General features: G+C 38.0%; 1 protein-coding gene across 1 annotated transcript; it reads left to right on the forward strand.

Moving 5' to 3' along the window:
* Positions 1-6,812: 6,812 nt before the first annotated feature.
* On the forward strand, positions 6,813-8,366 carry kiss1 (KiSS-1 metastasis suppressor). The gene is made up of 2 exons (XM_071541003.1): positions 6,813-6,906; positions 8,155-8,366. The coding sequence occupies exons 1-2, from the start codon at positions 6,813-6,815 to the stop codon at positions 8,364-8,366; spliced, it is 306 nt and encodes a 101-aa protein (XP_071397104.1).
* Positions 8,367-21,075: the final 12,709 nt, after the last annotated feature.

Here is a 21,075-nt window from a genome sequence, read left to right on the forward strand (position 1 = left end):
TATATATATATATTTATATATACAGTACTGTGCAAAAGTCTTAGGCACATGTAAAAGAAAAAAATAAAGCAAAGCTGCTTTCAAAAATAATTAAATGAAAAGTTTCTAAATATCAAAAAATGTACTAAAAAATCAAACTAATGTACTAAAGAGCAGTCTACTGACAGACTAATGCAGAAACAAATGAATAAACATCTAAGACACAATTTATATAAAAACTTTTGGGTGCCAAGACTTTTGCACAGTACTGTATATATATATGTATTTGCATGTATATGTGTATACCGTATATGTAGGAATTGTTTCACCCAACCCTCTCTCTCTATTTATTTATTTGTGTTTTACTATTTTAATTATTTATGTACTTACATTTTCCAAAAATAATCTCCCATAAACCCTAACAAGGGTGATATCATGTCTGACCTTCAAGATTTATAAATAATGGAATTTGATGTGATAGTTGATTCTCAGGACTTGTGACACCTACAACAAACACAATATACACAAACAATACACTGGATTGTTCAAAACTGCAATGTCAATGCAATATAGATACCGCTATTTTGTGAAATGCTATGACTACAATGTAAACCACTAAATATGGAAACATAATAATGACTGTTCAAAATGAATAGCTAACCTGGTAACCACAGCAGGTGATGATCAGTTGATGAGTGTTACTAGCTTTAGAGAGTAAGGTTTCGACTTATGTGAGTTTTGTAAAGGAACAATCAGTAATATGGACTCTTTTGCAACATATAATGGCAGCCATAGGAACTACCACAACATCGGCAAACATGTCCTCCTCCACAAGTCTCAGCCAAAACCCCCAGCTCCACCCCAACCTCTATCACCCCTCCTGTCCCCGTGAACTACGGTAGCCTGAAAGTATGAACTGGCTTTTTCACAACAGACACCACCTAGCCAGAAATGTCAAGTAAAGAGGTAACATATCCCATTACAAAATGTTATAAATGTTAAGAACATCCCACAGAGTTACAGAACTATTATACAGCAAGTCAAGTAAAAGATGGAATCGATAGCTAGCAATGCTATCGGCTAACCCTGAGGTTTAGCAGCTCAAGCTGTAGCTAACCATAACTAACTTTACCCAATACCTTTTAGCTGCTTACTAGAAACAGGTTGTTTGTGAGCACATCACTTGACAGATATTTATTCATGCACAGTGAAGCTGTACTAACGTTTGCCATGTTGCATCAACACGAAACGTTAGCTACATCATATGTTGGTTACCTGTCCAACAAATGTAGGGTCAACGCCGCATCGGTCTTGAAGTTTTGAGTCCTAAGCTACCTCCACCTTTGAAATACGGCACCAGTGTTCACTCTGGGTTTGGAGTGGGCATTGTCATTGGCCTTTCTGGCTTCAGAATGAGGCTTTTAAGGCTTTGTTGCAGAGGTGTCTTGCAAAGCCGATCGTTTGGTCGCTGTACGTTCTTCCATGGTTGCGCAAATGAAACTGAAAGAAGCTCCGAATGCAATGGGGGTAGTTCAGGGGGTGGAGCTTTGGTGTATTTTGAAATGCCTGGGGCTGTGGATCATTTCCACCAAAACGGAGAGTACGGACCGGACTGCTTGTTTAGAAAGCTTGAAATCTCAGCAGCCATTGAGGTAACAGTGGAGTGACTGGCACTGATTAACAGCACAACCCCCACCAATATACTATGGTCATTTTGTGAAACAAGCCAGTAAAATATTACTTATTGTTCCTTAGCGATATTCAATATATTTAGAGACAGACTTTTTGTGCCAAAAAAATCCTTTTATTCTTGTCAGGGCAGAAAAGCCTCTGAAACAGCATTTAGAACTTCATGGGGCTAAAACTCTCCTTTGAAACCCAGACTAATAAAATTCTTACACAGATGGCAGCTCTTTAAGGCACAGTGACCCACTCCACCAGTTTAATAGTAGGAGAAACTCTGAAACTAATGAATCCCAGCCTCTCCTTCATCTTGATTTGTTGGTGGAGAAACCACAGTCGTTTTAGGGTGTAACGCAAAAGTAATGTAATGAGTAGTGTAACAAATTACTTTTGTCCGGGAGTAATAAGTAAAGTAATTTGTTGCTTTTACGAAGAGTAGGCTACTTTTTTCCGGTAATGACCCCAACACTGGTCCTCACAAAATTGGACCATGATTGGCCAACAACACAAGCTCTTCTAATCGAGGCCATAAGTGGAAGTCATCATTTTGTATTAATGGGCTTTTTGAATGGGGTCGCCAAAAGTAAGGGCTGTGTTGAGCGGATACCCAGAACTATGATTTGTTCCGTTGCTTAAAATACAAAGATCTACTTTTAATATTGATTTTTGTTAACGAAAGGCTAATCATTGGGAAAAGCGCACTATAATAGGAATGATGAGCAAATTCATCTCGTCTACAAATGTTTTCATTGCTAGAGCTGGACCTCCTGGCTGTGTTGTACATTCAAATTATTAAGATTTTCATAGCGTTGCATTGAACAATTATTATAGTTGTTACTGTTTATATTTAGCTAATTACATCAAACCACCAGATAGCTAACAACTGTTGCAGTCGTCTTTCCCAAATTATTAGCATTTTGCTAGCAACAATCAATGTAAAAAGCAATTGAAGGACGAAAATTCACCAAGGTGATCTAAGCTGATGTATTTTATTTCATGGAACAAAATATAGTATAGCTAGTAGTGGCACATTTTTATTTTTGTTGTTTCTTGGACGACACACCAAATGGTGGAAATGCTAATTTAACAGCCTGTGAAATTGTAAAAGACTTTCAACTCTATTCAAATGAGGTAAACCTGCTGAGTGGAGGCTTTCCAGTTCAAATGCTGCAAACTTGCCTGGATCCTGAAAGGATTTCAGTAAATCTTTCTTGAGGGGAGACAATCAGGACCAATTCTAATGCATTTGCTGGAGTTAGTCTGAAACAGACTGGAAAAGAGGGTGGATTTTTTTTAAGATGCAATAACTTTAAATTTAACCACTCAAACAAAATCACATTTTAACAGTGTCTTCAATAAACATATTTGATTATACATGTATATAAATAGAGGGACATTTGAATTCCTCTTATTTAGGACCCTTAGGTCTGGATTTAAAATCTCAGGAGTCTCAGGAAATTGCCTCATATTTCACTTTGTCATCATACCAAAGATGATTTATTTAGAGTACAGATAAAGCCCTACATGTTGGTTATGATGAATGACAAGTAGAAATTGAAATGTGTTGACTTTAAAAGGGAGATGATGGGTTGCTGATCTAATTTGAAGTGAAACTGGTGATCGGTAGAGAGAGAAACAGAGGGAAAGAATTCTTAATGTGGGCTTGTACAGTACAGTATGTATGTATACGTATGTATATGTACATGTCTGTACGTGCACGTGTATATGTGTGTGCTTATTTTGTGAATTAAAATTGTTTTCTTTTTTATAAGAAAATAAGTCATTAACCTATATATATACGTATATAGGTTAACCTATATATCTATATCTGTATCTGTATCTGTATCTGTATCTATCTATCTATCTATATATATATAGGTTAATATATGTTTCTTGTGAGTTTAATTGGAGCAAATTGCTCGTTATCTTAAGTAGCTGGTTAGTATTGTGTGCCATATCAATATGGGTAGTGAGATAGTTGAGGTGCGAATGATCATTAGGCTACAAGGGAGTATAGGAAACTTAATAACATTTTCCAGTGTTAATAAAGGTTGTTTTTTCAATGACAATTATATTGAGTTTACAAGTGTTGGAGTGTTGGAGAATGGTTTGTCCACTCATACAGCTGATATGGCTGTGTTCAAAACTATCAAAATGAACTCTGATGGCGTGCACTGATAGAAACAGATTTTGCTCTGATGTAGATCCTGGGATGGATTAGGCTTGAGCAATATTTCAACCTTTCCATTCTGTTTATCATGGGTGAGCCTGCTTTTCCTCTCTTTTCTTGTTTATTGCATAAAATAAAGATAGACCGAAAATAAAACATAATGTAACATATACTAACAGATAAGTGAAAGACGACTAAGAATGCATTATGGCTTTCAAACATGGACATGGACTTAAACAGACAAACAGCACTGTTGAATTATTGATCAAAATAAAGTTTTCATCTCTGCAGGGTGTGTTAGTACTGAGGTCAGCCTGGAAAGTTGCCAAGCAACCAGTGTTCAGTTGTCCAGTTGGACAATCTGTGTGTCTGAGTACTCTACTGGTCCATGCAGAGCAAATGTTGACACAGGCTTTGTGTTACAGGCAAAGGGAGAGGACGAGGAGTAGTTTAAGTACACAAATAATGAAGTACACCAAGCTCCTCTTGCTCCGCATTATTTTATTTAGACTCCATAAAGGTCTTTCAACAGCTTTTAATGTGCTGAACTGCTATTTCATACTGTATACATACTGATTTTGATTTTTACAACTTTGTGTTTATACATACAGTTTATTTATACACATATGTATCAAATATGTTATACATATCTATAGTTATATATACTTATATATTGGCTTTTATTTGCTTTTATATTCTGCAAAAATTTCACATCTTTTTGCTTAACTGTTTTCCTCTGGACATAGTTCTGCATATTTCTGCACATTCTCTTCACATGAGTGGACAGGTTCTGTTCTGTGTGTTTGTTTACATATACATATATATACAGTATATACATCTATATATACATATATAGATGTATATAAATCCCCCTCTCCCCCATACAGATATAGGGGGTATGTGTGTCTTCCTCAATCTTGGATCCTCTACCAGAGGACTGGGAGTTTGAGTGTTCTGCACAGTATCTTAGCTGTTCCTACAACTGCACTCTTCTGGACGGAGAGATCTCGGCTGTTGTTGCTGGAATCTGTTGGAGCCACTCTCCCAACTTGGGGGTCACAGCTCCAAGTGCTCCTACCACCGCTGGGACCACTTTTGTCTTCACACACATTGCCACATCTTCTCTCGTTGCTCCTTCAGTCCCTGGTATTTCTCCAGCTTGTCATATTCCTTCTTGATGTTGCCGTCACTTGGGGCCCATTACATCTGTCAGCACTGCCGTTTCCTGTTCCTTGTCCATTATCACGATGCCTGCGGTTGGTTGGCCAGTACTGGTGATTTATCTGGATCTGGAAGTCCCCCAGGATCTTCTAGTCTGTTATTCTCAACCACCTTTTGTGATGTCTCCAGCCTGGACTTGGGAGGGTCCAGCCCATACTCGGCGCAGTTGTTCCTGTACACAATCCCAGCAACTTTGTTCTACCACTGCTGCTCCTGTGTATGCTGTTTATGTACCGGACTATCTCTGAGGCATCTTTGCACAGTCTGCACCTCAGCTCCTGTCTGATGCAGTAGACCCCTGCTTCTACTGACCTGGTGCTGAGTGCCTGCTCTTGTGCCGCTATGATTAGTGCGCCAGTGCTGTCCTTTAGACCAGCCTTTTCCAGCCACAGGTAGGATTTCCCAATGTCAGCCACCTCTTCTATCTGCTGGCGGTGCATCCCGTGTAGGGGCTTGGCTTGCCGTGGCACCTCCTCTACTTGCTCATCATCCACACCCCCCTATCTGCTGCTGTCTGAGATATTCTCTTCGTAGTTCATCCTTGGGAGCCATTCTACTGATGTACTCGTGGATGCTTTGAGTTTCGTTCAGGACAGTGGCCTTGGCGCTCACTATGCCCCAGCCCCCCCTCTTTCCGGCTGGTGTACAGGCTCTGGGTGCTGGACTACGGATGGAATCCTCCATGCATTGTGAAGAGTTTCCGGGTCTTGATATTGGTAGCTTCCGTGTGCTCTCTTGGCCAGCTTACTATACTAGCTGGGTATCTGATGACCGGCAGAGCATATGAGTGGATGGCTTGGACTTCCGGACGTGACTTACTCTGTGGAGGTATTTGAATGTTGCTATACATCTTGCCTCCTCATCATGGTTCCCATGCAGCTATGGAACCCCCAGGTACTAGCTGTCCTGTATGTCTGTTATGTGACATTCTGGTAGTTTGGACCCTTCAGACCTAATTATCCTCTCTCTCTTTGCTACCATCCACCCACACTTCTCCAGTCCAAATGACATTCACTTTATGTCATTACTCTAGATCCTTGTAAGGTGGACCAGTGAGTCGATGTCTCACTCATTCTTGGTGTATAGTTTGATGTAATCCATGTAGAGGAGGTGGCTGATGGTAGCCCCACTCTTGAACCTACTACAACAGCAAGCCCAATGAGAGGGGATATATAAAATGTATGTGGGAACTATGGATGCATAAAAGACATCCGCATTCACTAAGAAACAACTCATTACCCAACGTTCAGTCAAGAGGAAGCTTTTATCACAACTAGACTGATGATCTATACTCTCTCTCTCTCTCTCTCTCTCCCTCTTTCTCTAGCAATGTTTGTAATGTAGCAAATATATTTATACCTACCTATATGCATGTACTGTATATGTATATTTCTACAAATATTCAATTATACACATATTTCACATCTATTAAACCACATTTAAGTATGCAATTGAGACTGTGAGTAACATCTGTAAGTAACAATGTAAGTAAATCCATACATGTCAGTAATCCAGATTCTTTCCTGTACTTCTCACTCTGCAGTCTACGTATATGTTAAAATTGTCGGCAGCTTATGTTTGCATAACCCCACTATTGTTATAGTCCATTTTATTGCTTTTATAGTTTTTGTTTCATTGTTTTTAAAATTCTGATTGTTTCTACTGTTTTTTGCCTATTTCTAGTTATGTGTTTCCTCGTATCTCTGTCTTATTGCAGTGGAACATTAGGTGTGGATTCAGCACTAACACACTGACAGATATGATGCTACAACTCACCGTAGCACTGTTGCTGGCTGCTTTGCCAACAGAGGCCTACACCATTAGCAATCTGAGGTCCACCTACTACAATGAAGGTACAGTTAATATACTGGTAGCCTGTAAAACCATCTTGTAAATGCAGATCAATGCAGAGGTTAATGTATGAAGTAGGATTAGACCGATATATGGGTTTGCCGATATATATCAGCCAGTTATGTGGTCCACATAATGGAGGTTCATCCCTGATCACAGCTAAAAAACAGTCAGGAAAAACACATTGCACATTTTATTTCTGCATTCAATTGTTCAATAATGTTTTCCAGACCAATGAATAAGTGTTGTGGGTAATTCTGCCTTAAAGAGCTGCTAACCCTAAAAGAATTTCATTGATGAATAATGCTTCAGAGGCTTTTCACCATGACAGGAAGAACATTTTGGGGGAAACACTGGATATGTATGAGGGTTGGAAGCAACACAAATTAAATGATAAAACTAACATTTTTCGTGATGAAAATGCATGTGAATTGAAAAACTGAGTAATGTATTGTTAAGTGATTTGATGAAAATGCATGTGAATTGAAAAAATGAGTGATAAACTGGCAAGTGATTTGATTAATATGGTGGTGATTTGATAAAAAGTCATTTTCAGGGCGGAAGTAACACAAATTACTTACTTGGGGCGGAAGTAACAAAAAATGACTCAGGTAAATGATAAATCACTGAGCTATTTCATCCAATCTCCTCTGAATTTATCAAGTCACTTGACAATTTATCGCTGTCTTTTTGAGTTCGCATGCAATTTCATCACAGTGTTTTTCAATTCACATTCATTTTCATCACCTCTAAATTGATCAGTTAATTTTTGTTACTTCCACCCTTCCTGGGCTCGCCTTAAATGATAAATGGCAATGTCAAATGATAGTGGTGATAAATGATGAAAATGACTCCATAAAATCATCACCATTTTAATCAAATCACTTGCCAGTTTATCACTCATTTTTTTTCAATTCACATGCATTTTCATCTAATCACTTAACAATACATCACTCAGTTTTTCAATTCACAAGCATTTTCATCACGCTTGTTTTCAATTCACAAGCATTTTCATCACATCTAGTTATATAATTTAATTTTTGTTACTTCCACCCCTCATAGAGACTTGTCATTCTTTGGAATTAAACTGGTCTAAGTTAAAAAAAAAAATTGAATATCAGCTCAAATATTGGCTATCCAGCAACTTTAGTGCAAAACACACAAGAGCATATTTTAGCAGCTATTCTACATAGCCTAATCTTCCCCTTGTATGAACTCTTTTTTTTCCTGTCTGACAGCAGAGAGCCCAGACCAGATGATACTGAAAGCCCTGAGAGATTTAGCCAGTGCGGCAACGCAGCCTTCAGCAAAATCCTCTGGGAATTTGCCCACTGATGAAGCCGATCACCTGGTTGGGGCAGAGTTTCCCATGGAAAGATGGTGGATGCCAAAAGTGACCAAGAAACGTCAAGATCTGTCCTCATATAATCTGAACTCCTTTGGTCTACGCTATGGAAAATGAGGAACAATGAGGAACCTTATGTGTATTGTTTTCCATGTTTGAATCTAACTGATATGTTCACTGTTGATTACATTTTAGGTTCTTTCACACATTCAGAATGGGGAAAAATAATAAAGTGTCAAAAGAAGTCAAAATTTCAATTTCAGTTTATTAATGTTAGGATATCTATGAAGGTAAATATGTTGCAAAATGCGAGAGCTTGTAGACTTGATGTGAGAACTTGTAAAATACGATGTGAGAACTTGAAGAACAAAAATGAATGTGAATAACTATTTTAAGTTAAACATACATAAACATAACAAATATAACATTAACGCTACTTAAAATCATATGTTAATATAAGTAATGTATTTTCTTCTAATTTAATTAATTATACTATTTTGATTTTATTGTATTAAATACATTGTTTCAACAAAATTGTATGGAAGGGAAGAAATTAAAGACTACATTTAAATGTCCCAATGTATTTTATTGTCGACAAAACATTGCAAGGTAAAACGATGGCAATGTTTTATTGCAGCAATCAAAAACCTTGTCAACCAAAAGACAAGTAAAAACAGGCTTTAAAACTGCTTGGTAACAATTCCAACTTGTTTGGAGAAGGAATATGAACGCACAGCATTTAACAATATCTGCTATATCCTTGTGAACGACTGGACACGTACAGACATGCATTAAAACTGGATACAAGCCTCTAAAACCTCAACTTGACTCGAGAAGGACAGATGAACTGTGTCAACTATATCAACTCAAATCAACTGAGCACTAATATACAGTCCTGAACATACACATATACACATTTTGTACTGTAGAACACAAGTGGCTGGAAATTCCTGTCCCTCAAACTTAAATCAGTTCTTACATAATACAAAATAAGCACCTGTTCAACATTTCCTTTGTGTCATTGGTGACAAAGGGGAATGAAACCACATGAGGTCAAACTTGCAAAGGGGGGCTATTGGGGTCAAAGAGGGGACAATAAAAATAAAGTGAGTACAGAGGCACGAGGTTTACAAGCATACATAGATATAGTGCTCACATATTCATTATTGAACGCTTCAGAACTACAGTCCACCTAACAATACACACACTGGAATGTAAATAGCCTATTTGCACTCAGATACAGGCAGACACAAAAGAGGCAGAGCTCAAACATTATTTATATGGCAGCACCTTATGGATTTTGAGTGTGTGTATGCGTGGCCTCCTTTGAGACCACCTCATTTAAACAGACCTATATTCACCCCCTGACTGCAGCCGCATGGCGCGCTGTGGGAAAAACAAAAGCAGCCATGGCTTCTCACAGTTGACTTGACATAGCATTTCTTTACATGGCAAGCTGGTTTTTCAATGTTTGTAACTTGGGTTTTAGTTCACTGTGGCCCAACATGAGAAGTACTTGTTGGATGAACTGGAATGTGAGCTTCATAGACTTGGGGTAGTTGAGGTGCAGTGCGTATGCAAGTCCAAACAGAATGCACATAGCTTTTGGCAGGTCTTGAATGTTGTCCATCACGACTTCTCCCTCAATGGTGATCTTCAACGAGGCTGGACTGAGATGCAGGGAAGATGAGCGCACAGCACCTTCATGCTCAACGAGGAGGATCCCAATGTCAATGTGGCGGAATGAGTCATCATCATCAGAGTCCTTAATAAACGATAACATAAGAGCACAATCATGACATTTCTCATTAAATAACCATCAATGTTAAGCAATATAGCCTAGTCACGGGAGAGTCAGACACATGAGGGAAGGTGTGAATTTGTTATGACTGCTGGAGTAGATTAAACAAACAGATCACCCAAAGAGGTTGGAAAGAGCTTGGTAAGAGCTATTGCTAATAAGGTTTCCTAGTGTACATTTTTAACGTTTGAGCTCCACAAAAGAACACTTATCCAGCCTCATTGTATCTGGGTGCTGGGAGATAGGGGAGATTGTGGTGGACTGGAAACCTCACCAAATCACACAGAAACTAACTGGTTACTTACAAAGCCTGCTCTGTAGAAGTCTGTGGGGTTGTCACCAAGGATAATAGGAAGCCCTCTGAGCACCAGTGTCCGAATATCAGTTGGCTCTGTAGTCTTTTGGGGAGTAAAATGACAACACAAGATACATAGCTAGAATGACAAGAAATGAATGGTCTATAATAAAGCTGAACCAACCAAGCACAAGCTTGATTGTATTGCACAAATAATACAGTAGCACTTTCTCTGACATGCAGTTACCATATAGAACACACCTTAGCTAGCTATGGAATTAGCCACAAGCACATGCAAACACACGTGCTAACGTTATAAACTGTGAACTGACAGAAAAAAAAACTAACGTCAGCACGTTAACACTAACGTTAGCACTAAGTTACTTTAGCGTTTAGCTAACTTATTGTCACCGGACCGGTCTTCTGGGTAATCAATTTTCCCAGAAAGATATCTCCAAATAGTTCCTTTACACACTCACCAGTCCACTTGGTGTAACTTAACGCTGCTTTGAAAAACCCACAGTGCAATCGGGCATTATTAGCAGTTAGCTAGCAGCCACAAGCACATGCAATCACACGTGCTAACGTTATAAACTGTGAACCGACAGAAAAAACTAGCACGTTAAAACTAAGTTAACTTTAGCGTCTAGCTAACTTTTTGTCATCGGACCATTCTTTTAGGTAATCAATTTTCCCAGAAAGATATCCACAAATAGTTCCTTTACACACTCACCATTTCACTTGGTGTAACGTTGCTTTCAAAAACCCACAGCGCGAGCGGGCGCAGCAGCCAGGACGAGCATACTCTTCACACAGGACTCGTGCTCACACCTGTTGCTAGGCAGACGAAATGGCCCCTCCTCTCCCTGACAGAAATTTAACATACTAAGTTGTCTCTGCTTAACATGATCATTGCACTGCATATTTCAGCTGAATATTGCAAACAACTAATTTTATTTAGTAATGAGAACTTTTTTTTTTACAAAACATGAAATTATAATTAATGACCACTCAAAAGTTTAATTAAAACCAAATCCGGGTTTACAGTGCATGTCTGCAGTTAGATCCGCTAACCTTCCAAAAGCTTTGTTTTGGTAGGTTAGTACTGTGATTACACACGCCACCAAAACCTCACATTTCTTATAACGTGTAGTAACATTAGCAAAAGGAGAGTGAATGCGCACTTTGGCTAACGTTAACTATGTTAGTTAACTAATCACAGTACTAACCTACCAAAACAAAGCTTTTGGAAGAAACTTACCCTGGCTTGGTGTGCCTTAAGGTTAGCGGATCTAACTGCAGACATGGAGGACGTCCTGAGGACAGCACATGGAGCAAACCAAAGAACGCTTCGTCTTCCGATTTCTGATTGGTACACCACCACCACCCCCTCCACACCCCCCCTCCACAGCTACAAGTGAGTTTTGCAACACATTTATCGCAAGAAGTGTTGCAAAAGTCAAGGCGCGCAGATTCGTCACTTTGTGATGCGAGAGAGCACATTTGTGAAGTTGCAGTGACCGATTCGAGAGGTTGTAATCACGGAGTTGTGGTTGTACTGGAAAATGGACTCAAGTAAAATAAATAAATATGAGTAAATGTTGGATTACAAGTTTGCAGCTGTCATTGTATTCATGTAAATATCAATCTACACATTTTTTTTGTGACTTCACATTCATTTTTGTTCTTCAAGTTCTCACATCGCATTTTACAAGTTCTCACTTCAAGTCTTCAAGCTCTTGCATTTTGCAACATATTTACCTTCATAGATATCCATCCAATCTTATTTATTTGATGGTTTCCAAAATGGTATTTAAAACACTTATAGTACACCTTTCAGTTTACAGTTGGTTTCAGAACTTCACCTGGTTTAATCGACAAATGGATTCAAACTGGAAATGCTGTAGCTTAATACATGATTTGAAAGCCCATCACTGAGTGGAACATTTTCAGACTGAATACAATTTCAGCAGTACACAAAAATAACATCACCGATCTTTATCAGTGTTTTTTAAAGCTTCATTTCCTCTCTTGATTCTGGGTTTAACCACAATTTTCCACTTGAGCTACAAGTTTGACGTGGTGTATCTGTTGGTCTCTGGTTGCTCAGAGGGTGGAGGAAGTTACTGTAGGTGCTTCAGTTGATAAAGATAATGGTTAGAATTGAGTAACAGAAGACGCAGAAGGAAATTAAGGAGTTTAGGTGTATGGTCATTTGAGATACATTTCAGTCATATACACTCCATTCAAAAGAAATACATAAACATTGTGTTGCCTAAGGAAACCTGAACTTGCCAAGCATGAAAATGAGAGGCTTCATTGTGCAACTATTTCTGTTCCTTACAGTGGAAGGTAAGTCACTTTCATGCAATAGTAAATTAAGATTACCCATTGTGTAAACCTCATAATTATCCTTCATAAAGTATATATATGAACATATATTTTGTATCATTTAGAAATGTTTAACCATTGCAGCAACTTGGCACTGGGTAATTACACAGATAAAATATGATGATGTGATATTATTAGTAATTATTAGTAGTCCTTTGAGACATGCTTGTGATGAATGGCTAAATAAACAAACGACTTAATCATTATGCTAAAACACAGAAATATTATAATTTTGCTGTTTATTTAAAAGTCATTCGTAAATGTAATTACGCACCCAGATATGAAACAAGATGTAAAATGGTTTAAAATTAGCGTGATTAATTTGGAAATTACACATACTATTGCGTTGCATGTTTTTGTTTGGCATGTTTAAGTCATTCGTTAAGTCAGTCGTTCATTTTGTCATGAAAGTTTCTACTCTAAAAGGGAGTCACCTCTTCCAGCATCACAAAATTCTCATCCACTCAGCATGAGTGGTTATTGACTGGATTGTAATAATATAATAGCTGCCAATAATGTAATAAAGCTAAATGTAATAAACATAATGTAATTTTTTTTTTTTTTTTTATTGGTGCAAAAACAAAACGGTAGTGACTTTACAGATACAACAATGATTGAAACAGGGATAACAAGGGCAGACAATGAATAAACAACAACAGGGTGACATACAACACTTGACATGGTACACATATAAAACAAAACAAAACAAAATGAAACAAAACAAAGATGAAATAGACATATCAATTATGATGATAGTGACATCATGCAGTTACTGCAGTTTAAAATGAGTGTTTTAGGGAAGATCTATGTTAGAACGCGTGTTTATGTGTATGATTGTGTGTGTATGGGAGAGTAGAGAAAAGAAAAAAGTAATGAAATAAAATAAAATAATAATAATAATAATAATAATAATAATAGTAATAATAATAATACATATATTGAAGAATGAATAATAAATAGGTAATAACAAGGGAAGAATGAAAAGTAAATAAATAAATGAATACATAAATGGTTTGTAATTGTCCAATTGATATTTAGAAGTGTCCGCTATTGCAGTATGGGGATCCTGGCAGGGCTTGAGGGCTGTCTAATCCACAGTTCAAGTATGTATAGGTGGGGGGGGGGGGGGGGGGGGGGTTAATGCTATTTGTCTTTCTGTTGTGATATAGTCAGATAGTAGAAGGTGCCACTGGGATGTTGAGAGGTTATTTCTGTCTTTCCAGTTTAGGAGGATTGTCTTCTTAGCGATTGTTAGAGCGACCAGTATGGGGTTTTCATATTTCAGTGGCGGTTCATGAGAGATCTCCTAGCAGACACACAGATGGGGAGGCCAGAATGCTGCGACCTATGGTTGAGGATAGTGTATGTGTGATGCTTGTCCAGAATGTCTGAATGGGTGGGCAGAGCCAGGTGGCATGAAGGTAATCATCTCTAGTGTTTAATGTGCAGTGTGTGCAGGTGTCATTGTCTGTGAGTCCCATTTTGTGTAGTTTAGATTGGGTGAGGTGAACTCTGTGTAGAATTTTGTATTGAACACAAAACATAATGTAATTAAATTGAACCAATAATGTAACAACAGTTTCCCAATAATGTAACAACAGTTTCCCAATAATGTAATAATTTATTACATTACTGGCAGTCATTACAATATCGACATGTTAACTATTTTTGGCTGAATAATGGCTGAATAATGAACTAATAACACTGTCTTCAAATCTCTTCAAATGTCTCTTAATCTTTGCAAATGAAGTGAAGTAAGTTTAAAATAAGTGTTGATGAATCCTCCCAGTCATAATCATTTAGACTGAAGTCTTTCATTTGATAACAATGAAGTAACCTGAAATTCACTCTGCCGTTCTAAAATGGAGTTGTGGTCAGGCTTGTATGCAATCATACACATGTGTCTTTGCTAACCAAAGGTCTTTTTTTTTTTTTTTTATCAACCATGACTCAAGTATTCTTGGAGAGGAGTAAAGGCGTTAAGTTAACAGGAAAGCACCGGCAGTTTAGGACATGTTTAGCATGTTTTTGGCTGACATAATATAAAGCTCATTTGGATTTAAAAGTATCATATGTTTCCACAAAATAAGTATCCCATTCATTGTCTATGGGGCAGATCAAGATCATACTGTCAGTCCTGGCTGTTCATGTTCACTAATACGATCTGCATATGTTTGTGTGTGTGTGCGCACGTGTGTGTGCGCGTGTGTGTGTGTATGTGTATATGTGTGATTTGCCTCATTCATTTCTCATAAATGGTCTAGATGTGAGGTGTAGAATAAATATATGTATATTGTGTTGAATTATCACAATACATTACATTAGATTTCATGCATTTCCATAAAGGCATATAATTGTATACTGCATGGACACTAGTGTTAGTTCCTTCACATTCAAGTTTTTTTTCTCCATAAGAAACATTTTGGGGTTGTAGCTTTTTCTGTGACCACTAGGTGGCTTTAATCAGTAGCCATCAGTGTAGGGCGGTAACCATAGACTGTAAAAAGATGGATGTACTGAGTGTGACATCACCCATAGGCTTCTTAAGGGCCATTTTGAAGCCTTGGAGATTGGGTTTACAATCGCATCCATGCTGAATTTTTTTGGAGCCAGAGCAGCCAAAGCGAGGCCGGGGGTTGTCTGCAGAGCCGCACCACCGCCTGCTATTGGCCCCTAATCAGCGATCTGTCGATCACTGGACAGGTGACCTGTCATTCATTAGGACATCAATCGCATTTTATATCCATTATTTCCCTTTAAACCTGCAATAAGCGACATCAGATCTTATAACCAATCCTGAAACTAATGTGTGCTATGTGGAGATTTCATTGAAACATAATTAGGATGCTGTCGGGGGCCAACAGCAAGGGTATATCCATGAAATTCCCCAATCCTCAAGGCCCCATTAAGTCAAATGTAATAAAAAGCAATTCAATAATTACACAATAAGACTCGAGGGTTAATCTTCCCAATTATATTGGTTGTATGTCCCAACTATTTTTATTTTGCCAAATTATAAAATTTTTCCTTCTGGGCTAATCTAAAGCGAATTATATTATTATTACTCCTAAACACTCTAAAATGAATGGATATCATCTAGGGACTGTCTCCCCAATAATAAAGGGTATGTACCTTAACTATTTTTTTCTAACACTCAATAATACATTTTACTAATTAAATATAGCTGCTAGCGGCGATGGCTGGGTTCATACCAGTACAGCAGCCAGAGCTGAAACGTGGAAGTTTGCATTAAGTTTACTGTCAGTTTTGTCATATTAGGCTGTTGAGCCATCAGCCATCAAGCTATCACGTTCTGATACTGAAGAATATAACAGCAAGTTAAAAGGTGTCAATATCCAACTTGGTATTGGCTTTACTGTGTTTAGCTGTACACTCAAACTGCTGCTGTTGGGCAAAATCTGGTTGTATCTGTATGGAAATCGGTGTGCATATTCCACATACGGGTTAGAACATGATTACCAATAGTTTCATAGTAATTGGTGAAATTCTGTTTGAGTTATAAGCCAAAATGTCATTGAAAATGCCACTTTCACTAATGATGACCAAACTTAAGATTTTGACCTAGAGCATGTGTACCGAATTTCATGCAATTTAACCTATTGGATTAGGAGATACAGTTTTCTGGCCAATTGGTCAATATTTGAATGGCTATGCACACATGTTCATTCATTCATTATATGTGTCCAAGTTTCATGATGATTGGACCATCTATCACAAAGTTATCACAATTTAATGTGTTTTTCAAATAATTCAAAATATCTAAAAAATTTCCCAGGCGAACCTTGAGGGTCCTTAAGGCAAATTTGTAGACTATGGTTAGGTGGATATGTGTACCAAGTTTCATGTAAATCGGACAAATGGTGTGGGAGACACAGCCCTTTAAACTTTTTATTTTTGACCTTTAATTATAGCGCCACCATCAGGCCGATGGGGGTCATATTTCTTGTGGGTCTAATTGAAGCCATACTAGACCATCGTGCAAAGTTTCATGGCTCTAGCATTTACCATCTCACAGGAAATTGAGCCCAAAGAAAAAAACAATAATTGAAAAAAGTAACCGTACAGAAATTAATTAATTTATTAATAATAATCACATAATTGCCTGAACAATTCTCTTGACAAATTTTAATACAATATAATGCACCATTGGTGAGATATGGGTCCAAATAGCATGGAAATGAATTTAATCAGTTAATAAATAATAGTTATAATAATCATAAACACATAAAAATCAATAGAGTTCTTCCTCTAGGGGTCATCAATGTCCATACCAAATTTGAAAAGATTCTTATAGAAACTGTTCAAGTTATCGCATTCACACGAGGGATTTGGGGTGAATCCATAATATCCCCGAAACTCATTTCGGGGATATAATGACATAAACCATTTTTTATTTTTATTTTTTTTTCCCCCATGGTGCAGCCGAGGACATCACAAGACATATTCAAGTCAGGCAGTCAGTCGGTCAGTCAGTCATCAACGCTTCATGTAATCAGTGATGGCCTCTAGAGGGCGTCTTGGCCTGCGAGATGCAGTGTTTCCCATATATAGGCTTATCTGTGGCACACCAACACAAAATATAGACAACTAAAAAAACATGTTATTACACAAAAAATGGTTAACAAGCCAAAAATGGTATAATAACTTTAATTAATATTAATGGCCATTAATGTTATTATTACATCATGATATCACTTGTGCTGCTATTAACAGGGAGTGCAGTAGAGAGGACGGTCAATACATATTTTAGTATAAAAACTTAGTCATAAAATTGTATTAATCTGCATACGCTCCAACTTATATGTCAAAGAAACATTTTAGTAGTTGAATGGTGAATAAAACAAATAAATATAAAAGGTGTTAAATATTAAAAAAGTATATGATTAGGGTGCACAAAGTAGTTTAGGATGTAGCCTAAATGACTAGACTGTTTCTCAAACATGAATAAGCAAAATTAATAATTGTGGAATAAGCAAAATTGTGGAATAAGCGAAATTATTTATTTACGTGGAGAAATGCGTGAATTGTCAGCTCACTAGTAGAATTATATCTGACTGCTTATTTGGTTGTAGTCTAAACATCGGCTGCAGTGCACACTGCAAGGGTTAGCCCAGGAGCCAGACATGCCTCACTCACTCACTCACTCACTCACTCATTCACTGAGTCACTCACTCACACACACTGCAAGTGCATCTCACCTGAACAAGACCATGAGTTTTCTTTTGGAAGAAGCTAGTCAGAACTTTCCTCTCTAATATGAAACTGTCAGAGTACCATGGCGGGGAGCGCACCACTTTTAAAGGGGATGAGAGGAGTTGATTTGATTGGCCATGATTGAACCAGCCCCTACCACACCTACTGATACTTTATTCATCCTAATCCAACCCCTTTTACTACTATGCAGCAGCACACGAAATTACAAAAAAATCTGTTCGCCACGCCGAAGTGTTCTAGTGTTTCCTTTATTTTATTTGTGCAGAAAGGCCACGTCCAGTTAGGCTTTTTAAATTGTAATTCAAGAAAAATATAGTTGTTGTTGCTGTAGAAACAATACTCACCACATTACTTGTTTCTACAGGTATATGGGGATCAGAGCTGACCATCAACGTGACGACTGGTGCGTCGGTAACGCTCGTGTGTTCAAGGAATGAAAGTATAGGGATATGTAACTGTCCATCCTACCCGAGGAATTGTGACACTAAGTGTTCACATTTGACAGATCCGAACAGGTATAATTCAGTCTATGAAGACGTCAAAGAGAAACAGTATACGTTTTCTCGACTCCAACACAGTGACTCAGGGCTGTACGCTTGCTATAAGTTATCATTCAGGAACAGTCCAAAACCTGGAAAAAAGTACTGGATAAATGTATTTCAAGGTAAGTTCTAATTCTTAAATGCAAAAAAATAAAGACTATTGACTAATGCTCTTGATGATGATGAATTTTGGAAATACATCATGGAAACACAATCCTGCACTTAGCATTTCCACAAAAATTTGCCATAGTAGCGAGCACTATTTTCATAAAGGTATTACTCAGTGAAGTCTAAGTCTATTTCCTGAATAACTGAGCAAGGGAACTAGTTTAAGGAAAATATGTCAGATACATAAGGATTGTACGCAGACACTTTTCCAGTGTAAATAACTGTTGATTTTTCAGTGACAATTATTTTGATATGACAAGTGTTGTTTGCCCTGAGATGATTTTACTGTGAAGGATTGAATTGAATGTAGCACTGCCTTGTAGCACTGCCTTGTAGCACCTATGTCCTGTTGGACCAGAACTTAGCTTTATAGCACTGCCTCGTAGCACCTATGTCCTGTTGGACCAGAACTTAGCTTTCTAGCACTTACTCTCGTTGTTCTCTCCTAACTAGAACCTTGCTTGTGTTGTATGAAAATCTCACGTGTAAGTCGCTTTGGATAAAAGTGTCTGCCAAATGTGAAATTGTAAATTGTAAATTGTAAATATTGAATGAATCACACAGCATAGGTATATTCAGATACACTAGCACTGCAGGCCTGTTCCAGCAGACAATTTGCTATGGTTGTTAAGATTTTAATCCTCTGCTACTGTATGTTTCTTTACATTTTCTCAGGTCGTGACCCAACCGTGGTGATTGGGACTATAGGGGAGTCTATAGAAATGTCATGTGGCGCTGGATGGGACATCACGGCTGCCTCAGAGAAACACTGGTGCCGACTGTCCAACAGAAGCATTTGCCAGCCGGAGAACATCATGGGCCATGGGAAAGAAACCAGAGAGGATTTTAAAATCGTGGACTCTCACGGCTCATTCTCCCTGGAGAAGCATCAGCTAACGTACAATGATTCAGGATCGTACAAATGCACGATGAACATCCTGAATGAAATAAAGGCCTCGGTAGTGGAGCTCATAGTTCAAACAAATCCTAGTGTCTTGCTGGTCAACAGTCGAAGGGTGAACTCGATGGCAGGCGAGCGGTTTAAGATTGTATGCCAGTATCCCCACGAGTTCCAGGAGTTTCAGAAATATTGGCTGTGTGACAATACTGAGTGCCCTGCGACAACGGACGATCGTTTCCGGTCTGAACTGACCACTGATTATGTGCCTTGCTCAAAAATTCGATCTTACCAGTGTGTGGTAAAAACGCCAAAGGGCATTGTTAAATCAAATGTTTTACGGAATTATTTGAATGGGAATCCTATTACAAAAGTCTATTTAAATATGGATCGGCAGTACCACAGTGAGAAAGTACAAGTAATGGCTTACAATCCTGTTAAAGTCGTTTGTCAGTATAACAGTTTTGACAGAGAGTATTATCCGAGGTTTGAGTATACATATAGGCACTATAATGACAAAGGTGAATGGTGCAAAGTACTGAATCGTGATCAGTGTAGGCCTGTGACAGAGAATGTGATCATGACAAAATCATATGACTATCTTACCATACAAATGTGTGTCATGCCAAATGATGCTGGAAGATATCGCTGTAAGATGAATTGGAACCATGCCTTTGTTGACATTGACGTTACCCCAGGTATGTACAAAATCAGGTGATTTTAAGGTATACAAAATTCATGGTAATTATTGCATGGTATCCCTCATTTTGTCATTAGGGGTCCAAGCACCACAGGTGCTGAAACCCTATTGTTTTTGTTAGGATTGTTCTTACAATTTACAATTTCCCATTTGGCAGACGCTTTTATCCAAAGCAACGTATTCTTCTAATTCCTAGAGCAACCAAATTTGGTGGATAGTTTTCAGATCTCCCCCTCTACACAAGCAACAAAAATACACAAATGGTGGTGGTGATGGTGGTGCTATAACAAGCAACTTTACATTTTGGACCTTAAGGCCTAAAACAAAAGAAAAAAAATCATCAGATTTGTTGGCTCAAGACGAATCCATAGCACAGGCTGTTTTTCATTTCCACTGTGATAGTTTTTCTGCCATTTTGAATTACATACAGTACCTATTTTTTGTTATTTCTCCATGCAATGTTGATCCAAACTCAACAAAATTGTGCACACAGCATATGTGGACTTCCTAGATTATGGCTACAACGCGAAACCTTTGGCACAAATTAAATTTACAGGCAAACAAGAACTGAGGCATAATTCCTAAATGCTAGATGCTAGAGCAACCAAATTTCACATACATTTTTGGGATGGGCCCAGAGAACTTTTCCAAAATGATGACTCAAACATAAATATAAAGCATAAATATTCTCACTGTCCATGGGCCTGGACCCTGCTAATTGCCGCTTGTGGCTACATTTGATATTTACATCTGCACCTGCAGATGTAAATATGTAAATATAGAGTTTAACCAATCC

The sequence above is a fragment of the Centroberyx affinis genome, unplaced genomic scaffold (genome assembly GCF_046629955.1).
Source record: "Centroberyx affinis isolate AG114_WGS23_722 - 3 ecotype Tasmania unplaced genomic scaffold, CSIRO-AGI_Caff_v1 ptg003766l_1, whole genome shotgun sequence".
Lineage (NCBI taxonomy): Eukaryota > Metazoa > Chordata > Actinopteri > Beryciformes > Berycidae > Centroberyx > Centroberyx affinis.

Excerpts from the sequence above, each read along its gene's own strand:
- kiss1 (XM_071541003.1), top strand. The coding sequence starts at position 6,813 with ATGATGCTACAACTCACCGTAGCACTGTTGCTGGCTGCTTTGCCAACA. Across the intron at positions 6,907-8,154 it reads GTCCACCTACTACAATGAAG|ACCAGATGATACTGAAAGCC; the intron begins GTACAGTTAATA and ends CAGAGAGCCCAG.